Source organism: Protobothrops mucrosquamatus, unplaced genomic scaffold (genome assembly GCF_001527695.2).
Source record: "Protobothrops mucrosquamatus isolate PMUCROS unplaced genomic scaffold, P.Mucros_1.0 scaffold2272, whole genome shotgun sequence".
Taxonomy (NCBI): Eukaryota; Metazoa; Chordata; class Lepidosauria; order Squamata; family Viperidae; genus Protobothrops; species Protobothrops mucrosquamatus.
Window position 1 is genome coordinate 17,560 of NW_015388361.1, and position 12,370 is coordinate 29,929.

General features: G+C 39.6%; 1 protein-coding gene across 1 annotated transcript in view; it reads left to right on the plus strand.

Annotated features, from left to right (window-relative positions):
* The window catches only part of MTMR2 (myotubularin related protein 2), a 44,942-nt gene that overhangs the window by 13,173 nt on the left and 19,399 nt on the right, over positions 1-12,370 (plus strand). The window contains exons 3-6 of the mRNA XM_029285796.1: positions 6,280-6,403; positions 9,321-9,340; positions 10,541-10,651; positions 11,231-11,332. Coding sequence (XP_029141629.1) covers positions 6,280-6,403; positions 9,321-9,340; positions 10,541-10,651; positions 11,231-11,332 — 357 coding nt within the window. The remainder of the gene's footprint in view (positions 1-6,279; positions 6,404-9,320; positions 9,341-10,540; positions 10,652-11,230; positions 11,333-12,370) is intronic.

Genomic DNA, 12,370 nt, shown 5'->3' on the forward strand with positions numbered 1-12,370 from the left:
TTGCCAAATTCACCAGATGCTGCCATATGCTATAACTGATACTATTATCTGTTTATGTCACTGTTCACTGTGTTCACATCCTCAGTGCTACTTGGCCAAAGAGGAAAATATAACTACTTTTCCACGAACACTTCCTGTTATGTTTTGACCTGGCACTTAGGAATAGGGAATGAACGCCACATTAGTTGAACCAACAGCTGATCCTTTTGCTAGCTTTGGACTTTGGATGTGTTTCATGTTGAGACCATATGATATAACTCATTTATATTCTATGGCTTATGATTGAAGGTAAAAAGAAAGCAAGCTACTGTAGTGGAAAATAAATGTTCCTTTACAATACAAGAAATCCTTACTGAAAATTAATGTGTTGCTTATAAACTAGCAATTGAAGTGGTGCAGCCTCCATATAAGTTCTTTCCACAGATTTGCCATTCTCTTTTTCAGATAGTTGTAGGAATTTTCCATCCAGCTGCATTACTTTTGGGTAAAAAAAAAAGCTAAGCTACAAGAGACGAAAGCTCCAATTTCGTGTCAATGTCTGAATCCAATTTGTTGAGCTTTGTTCCAAAGTCTTTTTTAGGCAAAACCAATAATGGCTCCGAATAATGAACTTGGGTGGAACAAAGCTCAAAGTGAGAAAGACTAAATAAATCCATATAATAATAATAATAATAATAATAATAATAATAATAATAATAATAATAATAATAATAATAATAATAATAATAATAATAATAATAATAATAATAATAATAATAATAATAATAAAAGTTGGAAGGGACCTTGGAGGTCATCTAGTCCTGCTCAGGCAGGAAACTCTATACCATTTCGGACAAATGGCTGTCCAGTCTCTTCTTAAAAACCTCCAGTGTTGGAGCATTCACAACTTCTGGAGGCAGGTTGTTCCACTGGTTAATTTGTTCTAACTGTCAGGAAATTTCTCCTTAGTTCTAGGTTGCTTCTCTCCTTGCTTAGTTTCCACCTCTACCTTAAACCTAGTCTTCTGCATTCTAAAATAGATATAAAGCCAGATTGGAGAAGTGGCTGAAGTGCTGGAGACTATGAATTCTAGTCCTCCCTTTGGCATGAAGGCTGATACGGTGGCCTTGGGTCATTTATTCTCTCTCAGCCCAACCCACGTCAAGGAGTGGTTATTGTAGGAAAAATAGGAGGCGGGAATATTAGATATATATCTCACATGTAGAGGAAGCTCCAATAAATAATGAATATTGACATCTGCATTGTTAATCTGCCCTTGACTAGTCCTTGTAATTAAATATAAGTATAATTCGGGAAACAGTATAAATTGAGATTTTAGTTCTTGTTCCAAATAAGTTGCATCTTTGAAAAGTGATGTTGGCTTCTTCACCCTAACTCCTCCATTCTCTTAAATAAAATCCTCCACTATCTTGAAGATGTACCAACACTTTTAGATTATTTAGATTAGGAAAAAAGAGTGGCCATTTGAGGGAACTCAAGTTTTTGTGAAAAACTTGGGACGTCCAGTTGCTGACAGATGAATGTGGTTTGCCGATTTGTCCTCAATTTGTTGGCATTGTTCAGCTAACTTTGAACAAAGCTTGACTTGTTCAGGGTCTTTGCTGCCATCTCGTGGTCATCTGGATTTTTGAACCCTAGTTTTGTTTCTGATGGTGAGATGCTCTTTTTATCCCAAGCAGGGATAACTGCATGCTTATGAATAAATGACACCTCACATTTCCACATAGAAAATGTTCTATTGTTACTCATGGCCATTGCTTACTTTAAGAATAATGTTACTTTTTCATTTTATGTCGGCTGGGTTTTGGAATGTGTGTGTGTGTGTGCGCACGCGTGTGCGCACACATGTAGGTTTTTAAAAATTACATTGACTGTGTTTTAATGTGTGCATGAAAGGTGATAGCATGAGTTTTTTCAGAAATAGAAATTATAAAAACGGCACAGCAAAAACCTGCACCACAAGTGCAGGAGTTTCTTTTTGGGGGGATATTATGGTAAATATCCCTGAAAGCGTGAAGGGCATGCAGGAATTTCTACTTACATCAGCACTCCTGAAACTGGCAAGCAGAGTTCATACACCAAATCTTCTTTGCCCTTTATTTTTTAAAAGATATCTAAGCTCATAAACCCTCCCGTTCCTTTTCCCCTCCTCTCCATTCACCAACGGCCTCCTGATGCAAAAGAATTTAGCTTATTTAGCAGGATCTTCTTTTAGTTTTGCCCTTCCTCTGTCTTCTTTTTATAGCTCTCTCGTCATAGACTTGTCAAAGACCAGGTTACAGTGTATTGATTTAGTGCAAATTAGATCAGGGAAAAATTTAAATTTAGTGCAAATTAGATCGGGGAAAGCCAGCCTCGCTCAATCTTTTGTCTCTGAGACAAGGAAAATAAAAGTGTCTGGAGTGGGTTGTCATCTCAAAGGCAGCCATAGAAAAAAGTTACCTCAGAATTAGTCAAGGTCCTTGAGTATTTGCATAGGTGCCCATCTTGGAGCAAGAATGCTGGCCCTGCAATTATCTCTGGTTGTCATTTGAGAAGAACCAGGTTTGAAGGGAGTGCAAGCTGGAGGCCTTGGGGTGACCTTCGGAGCAGTGATCCATTAGTTCCTCTTTGAGGCTGTAGCGTTCATTCTTATTGTGACTTAGCTACGATTTTCGATCTTCCTGTTGCAAAGTGCGTGTGGATTAGGGATTTTGTTCTTCTATCACAGGGGTCTTCAAACTTGGCCCTTTTATGACTTGTGGACTTCAACTCCCAGAATTCCTCAGCCAGGCACGCTGGCTGAGGAATTCTGGGAGTTTGTCCACAAGTCATAGAAGGGCCAAGTTTGAAGACCCCTGTTCTATCACCATATGACAAATCTAGCTTCTGCCAAATGCCTGCAATTTCTCTTGGAATCTGTACAAAAATGAATTCCTCTTTCCTTACTTGGATTTTTCAGAGATGCAGGGATAACTCACCCATATTTTAATTTAACCATAATTCATAATTTAACGCCCATAGGTTCATCAGTAAAACAGCCATTGCTAAATCATCAGCAAATGTTTCCAGACTACAGCAGAAGTCTTCTTTTTTAACATTTTTTAAAAATGTTGAAATAGTAAGTTTGCAGTGATTTTTCTCAATGGTCTGCTAATTTGTATGAAGTAAAGGAAGTAATATTGTCTACTTTATTGCTCTAGAACAGAGGTCTTCAAACTTGGCCCTTTTATGACTTGTGGACTTCAACTCCCAGAATTCCTCAGCCAGCATGTGATAAAAGGGCCAAGTTTGAAGACCCCTGGTATATAACCTAAAAATTTGACTTCATAAAATGTGTTCTACGGCTTACCATGTTGTACAAACCCAGACTGTCATAGCTTATTCCAGGGGTCTCCAACCCTGGCAACCTTAAGACTTGTGGACTTCAGCTCCCAGCTTTGTTGCCAAGGTTGGAGACCCCTGGCTTATTCAGCAAACTGTGGTTAAACAAACCATGTTGAAATAGGTTTGTTATTTTACAGATGCCACATTGATCTTCAGTATCAAATCCTTGCCTTATCTCCTTTCCATACAGCTGGAAAGAGTGGTTTGGAAAGTTTTAGGTTTAATTTTGGCAAACTACAACTGGACATATCAAGTGACACTTTGATAACACAACTAATTATTGTAATTTCAGTAAAAGATGGCGCCTAGAGTTACATACGTTGCTATTGTGCTTTGATGGGTTTGGGGCTTGCGTGATATATGAAACCAGCCATTGCAATCTGTAAACCATGGTTAATAGCTTAATTTATGAGAACAAGACTGCTGTGACTGGCTCACCGTGCACACAGTGCAAACGTGGCTTAATGCAGTATGTGAGCGCATCAAATCAAGACATCCTGACAAACTGTGATAAACTAAGAACTGCTGTAGAAGATGGCTAACCTCATGGAAGGAAAAGGGCTTAAAAGGGAATTGAAGCCTGTGGGTAGCAGGGATACAGTCATGAGGTTTTAATCCCCATGATTAAACAAGCAGATATCTAATGGTGTTTCAGTGTTCTTTTCTATTCATCAGTAAACTCAGTCCCTTAATTTCTTCTGAGGAAAGAAATCTTCATAAAAACCCTTGGCTGGGAGCCTCCAATGGGGTGAGGGTCAAAAAAGTCACAGCCACACATCTGAAACCTTGTGCCTTTTGTACAAGCTGCATATAAAAATGGGCAGGACTTGGATCAGGGGTCTTCAAACTTGGCCCTTTTATGACTTGTGGACTTCAACTCCCAGAATTCCTCAGCCAGGCACGCTGGCTGAAGAATTCTGGGAGTTGAAGTCCACAAGTCATAAAAGGGCCAAGTTTGAAGACCCCTGACTTGGATTGTTACAGATTCCCTTTTTGGCTTAGGCATCCTCTTCTATGCCCCAGACCTAGGCAAGGGATGGGTGGGGAAGGTTAAGAAGAGTAGAACAACTGAGACCAAATAAGAGAAAACAGTGAACTCGTTGGATTAAAGGCAGAAATATATATTTTTGGAAAGCATCATTATCTTCTTTGGGAATGGGGGATGGCTTTTGTCAAAAGTAAGATGGGGGAACTAGGGGAGGGAGAGACAGGGGCTCTACTTAGCATTTGGGGAAGGGGGAGGGTGCCATGGGTGGAGTTGTGAGGCCAACCTATGGACAGAGCTATGAGCTGTTCTTTTCCTTTCATTTGGAACAGAAAGTTCATTATTTATTTCATGCCAGGTAAAGCCTATGTCAAGGTACACATTTACCCTTTTGCTTTTGACTGGATATGGCAGAGAACTGAAAAATTTAAAAAATGTGCTATTTTAAGAAGGCATTTGTACCCTACCTTGTACCCTAACTTGACAGTTTAGATTTAAATCCTTATAATGTTTCTACTTTATTTCTCCTTCGTGTAATGATTTTGATTAATGCCTTTTCTATAGGATTAGTGTCTTTTTTTCTGGCTTCAGTCATTCCAAACTCAGTTATTCAACTATCTGTTTCTTTAATCATCAAACACACACAAAATAAAGACATTTTATTAAATAAAGGGTTTTACCTGGTGTGCAAACTACAGACATTTTCAGTAGGGGCTTGCAGGAATCTTGTATATGGTTAATATGATCTATGGCAGATGCACATTTGATGCTTTTATCTACTACTTTTAAAAAACAGGAGGAAGACTAGGAATATTTTTTCTATTTTAGGACAAAAAAAACCCCACAACAATCACCAAAACTCAAAAAAANAGGGTTTTACCTGGTGTGCAAACTACAGACATTTTCAGTAGGGGCTTGCAGGAATCTTGTATATGGTTAATATGATCTATGGCAGATGCACATTTGATGCTTTTATCTACTACTTTTAAAAAACAGGAGGAAGACTAGGAATATTTTTTCTATTTTAGGACAAAAAAAACCCCACAACAATCACCAAAACTCAAAAAAAAAACCACCAAAACCCTCATGAATGTCTAAATTACCGGTATACTCTTTTTCCTCTTGCCAACAGTTGTTTGATTCTCCTCAGGAAGCCTTTCCTTAGCTTTGTAAGAAAAGAAATCATCTCTTTTTAGTTGAATAGACCAGAAGATTTATTTAAAAAATACAGTTAATTGATTAATTGCAGTATTCAAATATAAGATATGATTTGATTTGATTCGTTCATTTGATTTTTTTTTAACAGTCAATCTCAGCTACTTACATTCTCCACAGTATAAATAATTGACATATTATAACAATAACTGAATCACAGTTTAAAATTATGCAATTATGTATCAAAAGCTATAAAAAAGATGGCAACATTTATGTATCTTTTTAAAATACAGTATCTTTTTAAAGTACGGTAGGAGGTTTGGAGGAGAAGACAAACAATTTCATCATATTGGCATGACCCTAGAAAAACAGCATCCCCACAAAATGGGAGACCCCTCGTAGATTTTCCTAGAGCAGGGGTAGGCCACCTTGGCTCTTTTATGACTCGTGGACTTCAACTCCCAGAATTCCTGAGCCAGCATGGCTCAGATTGGAAACCTCTCCCTTTCCCCTCAGCATGGCTGGCTCAGGAATTCTGGGAGTTGAAGTCCACGAGTTATAAAAGCGCCAAGGTTGCCTACCCCTGTCCTAGACGCTGCGAATCAGGTAGGTTGAAACTGAGTGCAGGAGACAGATTTTACTTCCAGGCATTGTCGGTTGGGCTCACTTTTTTCCCATGTTATTTTTTCCATGTGGGGTGAGTAAGTTTCAAATGTCTGACCTTTTAAGTATTGAAGGTGAGTGCACCTGATCATTGTTTTTTTGTGTTTTAGATACTCAGAGAATCTAATAAATTAGCTGAAATGGAGGAGCCCCCTTTGCTACCTGGAGAAACTATTAAAGACATGGGTAAGTGCAGCTATTTGTATTTTCTCACCAAAGTAAATTACAAGAGCTGTGGAAAGTAACCATGTGACTACAAGTAGTCCTCACGTTACAACCACAACTGAGCCAAGGAAGTTGTTAAGTGAGTTTTGCCCCATTTTATGAGCTTTCTGGCTACTGTTGTTAAGTGGATCATTGCAGTTGTTAAAATAACATGGATGTTATGTGAATCTGGCTTCCCCATTGACTTTGCTTTATCAGAAGGTCGCAAAAGGGGATCACATGACCTTGGGACACTGCAACCATCATAAATACATGCCAGGTGCCAAGCGCCCAAATTTTGATCATGTGATGAGTAACTGTGTGGAGGGTTGCCAAGTGAGATACACACTGATGTACCATTGGTATTTTGGCTTCTATGTGCTAGCCTTGAGGTCTTTTGGTTGAAAGTCTTAAACAGGTCCATTCCACTGATATACACTGATAGCAGATGCTGTTATGTTATCTATTTACTCTTTCTAGTCTGTCTGTCTGTCTGTCTGTCTGTCTGTCTGTCTGTCTGTCTGTCTGTCTGTCTGTCTGTCTGTCTGTCTGTCTGTCTGTCTGTCTGTCTGTCTGTCTATCTATCTATCTATCTATCTATCTATCTATCTATCTATCTATCTATCTATCTATCTATCTAATGATTCCATCCAGGCATAAGGAAGGAAGTCTTGCTAGACTAAATTTGCAGAAATGGAAAAGGACTGGACCTCCTCAGAGGTCATGAAGAATTAATTGACCTGGAGTGTAGGATAGAGAGGATAGAAGTAGAAAACTGGTAAACAAATGAAATGGAGTGATAGTTGGCTTCAAGTCTTTGTTTATATGAATTCAGCTTCTAGCTGCTCATGGGGCTCATTAAAATAACTTTGCGGGAAAGTTTAAAGGTTAAGCATTTTGTCAGAGATTCCAGGGGAAATAATGTCAAACTGGGTGCCTCTCTTATTCTCAAATCGGTCCATAAAACAATCATGTCAGGCCATATTTATTTGTTCCTGCCACAAAGTTTAAAATCCTTTGTCATTCTCCCACATATTTCTCCATGCAAGTCTGCAGAAGTAGTGAGAAGAAGCTCTTTTTTCTTCTTCTTCTTCTCCAGAAGGCATAAATCTGGCATTACTCTTGTTTCATGTTATAAAAAAGGGGGGGGGGGGACTAAAATTTGGAATACCGTTATGAAGGGAGACCTTTATAAATATTATGAAAATTAAAGAAAACATCGTTTTCTACAATGAGTATAGACGGGCAAATGACCTCCATAAGCTCCTTGAAACTGTCAATGTTTAATGTCTGACATAAAATTTTCGTACCTTTCCCATTCCGAATTATTTAACGAAAAATGAAAAGGAACAAATTGATGGGTTCGCAACTTTTATTTGAAGGGAGGGCATAGCTCAGTACATGCTTTGTGAGTCATGATGGAATCTCCTGCCTTTCAAAGTGGAGTTGTATATATGAAGTGATTACACAATATAGCCTTCAACATGAAATAATCAGAACTGAAGTTTTCATTGTACAACAAATACTTAGATGGAGCATTTTTTTTTAATCTAACATCAGTGGAGGGATTCAGCCAGTTCCCACCGCTTCGATAGAACCGGTAGCTAATTTTTTGTTGACTTTGGTGAACCAGCTGATGCCCTACCCCTTTTTTGCAAGGCCCAGAACAGACCACTGGAAGAGCGTGGACGCCACTTCTGGAAGTCCATTCTGAGCCGGGGAGGCCTCCCAGGCCCAGAACGGCTGACCAAAAGTACATGGACACCACTTCCAGAAGTCCATTCTGAGCCGGGGAGGCCTTCCACGCCCGGAACCCACCGGAAGTGGCATCCATGCGCTTCCGGTGAGCCGTTCTGGGCCTCGGAGACCTCCCTGGCTCAGAATGGACTTCCAGAAGTGGTGTCCACACAGAGAACCGGTTGTTCAGGTATTTGAATCCAACCACTGCCTAACATTATACCAAACTTTGGATGAAAAAGTCGAATAATTTTATGCTTGTATTATCAGCATCCTACATTTTAATTAAGCTTAATAAAATATTTCTTTCTCTTTATTTCCAATATTCTAATTCAGTGTTTCTCAACCTTGGTGACTTGACGATGGGTGGACTTCAAGTCCCAGAATTCCCCAGCCAGCTATTCTGGCTGGGAAATTCTGGGACCTGAAGTCCACCCTTCTTCAAATTGGCAGGGTTGAGAAACACTGCTCTTCGTCATTGTTTCTTAAACTTTTTTTCAATCTTAGAATCCCCTTCCACTTTTAAAAATTACCAAGGACCCTCAAAAGAGCTTTTGTTCCTATGGGTTATATTTATCAATATTTACTGTATTAAAAATTAAAATGGATGCATTCTCTGTCTCTAGGTGTCATGGAGATTCTCAATCATCTGGGTTATTGTTGTCCCAAAGGTGTTTTTTTTCCAAAAGGCAATTGGACTTCCTTGATTTCTTTTCTTTGAAAAATGTTTCGCTTCTCATCTAAGAAGCTTCTTCAGAACCAAGAAAGTCCAGTTGTCTTTTGAAAAAAGCAACTTTGGGACAATCTTTGTCTCTATCTTTTCTCATGACTGTTTGATGGGATTTTAATATTGGATTATTTTTTAAACATAGGTTGGCAAATCATTCTTATTTTGAGGACTGCAGAGACAGCCTTGGGGATCGCCAGGGGTCCTAGAACCATACTTTAAGAAACACTGCCCTAGATTAACGAAATAATAGAATGTCAGTGATTTTTAATAAATATTTTATAAATATCATTCTGTTGAAACAATATAGTGTGTCAGCATTTACGACTATATAATGAAAAGGGAGGAGAGAAAAAAAATCACCTGTGAAAACATTGGAGAGACATTGCCGGCAGCATAGACAAATGTAGGCTAAATGAACCAGAGCTTGTACTGGATATTCATCAACTTCAAATATTCATTAGAGCCCGTAAAGCACTTTAGATTCAGTCTCCAAAGAGCAAGTCGGTTATTTCTTGCACAATGATGGCAAAATTTATGATTGCTGTAAGAAGGAGCAGGCATACACTTCAAAGCACAGCTGTAATATTCATGTTTCCATAGCGTGCATGTCACAAAAAGCCACAATATAAATTACATTTTCTCTTAGAATTTATTTTTTTTTAGACAACTGTCCTGTGTTGAAATGGACTATAACAAAGGGAAATAAACTTTGTGCTGAGTAGCCATTTAGGTATTGGACTAAGATTGGGGAGATCCAAGTTTATCCACTCTTAACCTAGTTGTGGAAATTTCCTGAGTGATTTTGGCCAGTCTTTCTGTCTCACCACCGTACTTCACAGGGATCTTGTTTTGGTGGTAAAATGAAAACAGATCCAATGTACTACACCAGTGATGGCGAACCTTTTAGAGACTGAGTGTCCAAACTGCAACCCAAAACCCACTTATGCATCGTCCAGTGCCGGGTGGGTGTGGCCCATTGGGTGGGTGTGGCCCATTGGGTGGGTGTGGCCCATTGGGTGGGCGTGGCTGCGGTGGTAACGGCAGACTGGGTGGGACTAAAAAGTTCAATCAATAAATTCCAACTTTGCAAGATCTTTTTTTTCCCCGCAAGAAGTTGAAATTGATTGATTGATTGAACCTTTTTTTTTTTTTGCACATGGCGGTGGAGGCCTAAAGCGAAAAGGTTTTATAAAACCCAGCTGAAGGCCTAGGACTGGGGCGACGGCGCACGTGCCCACAGAGAGGGCTCTGAGTGCCGCCTCTGGCACCCGTGCCATAGGTTTGCCACCACTGTACTACACTTTGACTTATCTGAGGAATAGTGGAATATAAAGGTAATAAGGATGTATAAAGTAATTAATGCATTAATCCAGGGGTTTCCAACCAGGGGATATTCCAGGGGGTGCGAAAACTTGGGTTTAGAAGTTTCAAAATTATAGTGTATATGCATAATTCGTTGCCGTTATTTTGAACTTTTGTAAGGGGTGCGAGAATATATTAGAAGCGTTCTAGGGGTGCAGGGTATAGAAAAGTTTGGGAGCCGCTGCATGAATCTTAAAGATAACCCCAGCTTTCTGAATGTATTTGTAAGTTTATTGCATGGCTATGTATTAAAAAATCAAATCCTTAACCCTGTTAGCTCTGTCAAACAATAATTCTTTGGTTTGGATGCTTTATTGATACATTTCCATTTTCTCCAGAACCCTCCATTTGTTCTAGATGGCCCTCTTGGAGTGATTAACAGAGTAGAGAAAATTGGAGGAGCTTCTAGTCGTGGTGAAAATTCATACGGCCTAGAAATTGTGTGCAAGGTAAACTGGTTTATCAAGAATGGGAAGATATTGTATTGAGTTCATGATCCATAGCATGTAACGGCTATGGCTTGTAATGGTCTTAATGGACTTCAGTAATGCACGTTGACAGAAAATTCATATAATCATAAAACGTAAGGGTTGTAAATAACTCTGAAGATCATTTAATCCAACCCCCTGTCCAATTGAAGAATGGACTATTCCGGTTTTACATTTTAAGGTATAATAATTTTAGATGAAGTTAAACATTTTTTGAGTCTGGAGGCCACTGTTGCCTACATTCATGATTGAATGAAAAGCTAAATTTCAATTAGAGGTTAGTGGGGAATAAAAGCCATATCTTTTTTCCATCCAAGTTTGTGCATCCCTTGAAAAATGTTCATGGACACCAGATTAAGAATCCCAGTTTAAATTGACAGACTTGTGTTTTTTGTCTCTTACAAAATATTTTCCCTCCTCCCCACTGCATAACACAGAGAGAATTTGGCAGCAATTAATAAACTAATTTCTCAGCAAATGAATCAGTATGATGTACTGCTGGATTTCTGGTAAGACCCAGTTTTGCCCTACGTTCTGTAGGATGTCCGGAATCTTCGGTTTGCTCATAGACCTGAAGGTCGCACGAGAAGATCCATATTCGAGAACTTGACAAAATATGCATTTCCGGTGTCCAATCACTTGGTAAGTATTTTTTTGCTAATCTGACAAACATAATTTTTTCCAAAATATACAGGTAGTCCTTGACTTACAATCACAATGGAGCCCCAAATTTTCCATTGCTAAGCAATACATTTGTTAAGTGAGTTTTGCCCTATTTTACGACTTTTCTTTCCACAGTTGCTAAGTGAATCACTGCAGTTGTTAAGTTAGTAACATAGTTGTCAAGTTTAATCTGGCTTCCCCATTGACTTAGCATGTCAGGAGTTCACGAAAGGTGATCACGTGATCCCAGGACTCTGCAACTGTCATAAATTCATGCCAGTTGCCAAGTGTGCAAATTTTAATCACATGACCACATGATGATGATGCAACAGTCGTAAGTGTGAAAAGCAGTCATAAGTCACCTATTTCAGGGCCATTTTAACTTTCAATGGTCACTAAACGAATGATTGTAAGTCGAGGACTGCCTCTATAGTGTGGTTTGTAAGATGAAAATGCAGGAAAGTGGAGTGATGTTGATCTTGGTGGGGACTATTGCAGTGGTGGAATTCAAATACCTTAACATCTGGTTTTCTGCGTGGATGCAGGCCTGGGCCTCTGAGGCCTAGAATGGACTTCCGGAAGTGACATCAACGCACTTCCTGTGGGCTTTTCTAGGCCTGGGAGGCCTCCTCCAGGCCTCCTCCAGGCCTAGAACGGACCACAGGAAATGACATCAATGCACTTCTGGCTGGCCGTTCTAGGCCTGGGAGGCCTCCACCAGGCCTAGAACGGACTTCTGGAAGTGACATCAACGCACTTCTGGCGGGCCATTCTAGGCCTGGGAGACCTCCTCCAGGCCTCCGAGGCCTAGAATGGACTTCCAGAAGCAGCATGGGTTCAGCCGGTTCTCTGAACTCAACAAAATTTAGCTAACAGTTCTCCCAAACTGGTGCGAACTGGCTGAATCCCACCACTGGGCTATTGGCTTCTTGAACTCAAGCCAGTCTAAAAACAAGGCTGTAATCCTTTCGAATTGCAAAAGAGGGAGACTCAAGAGTTAAATCAGAATGTTCAAAT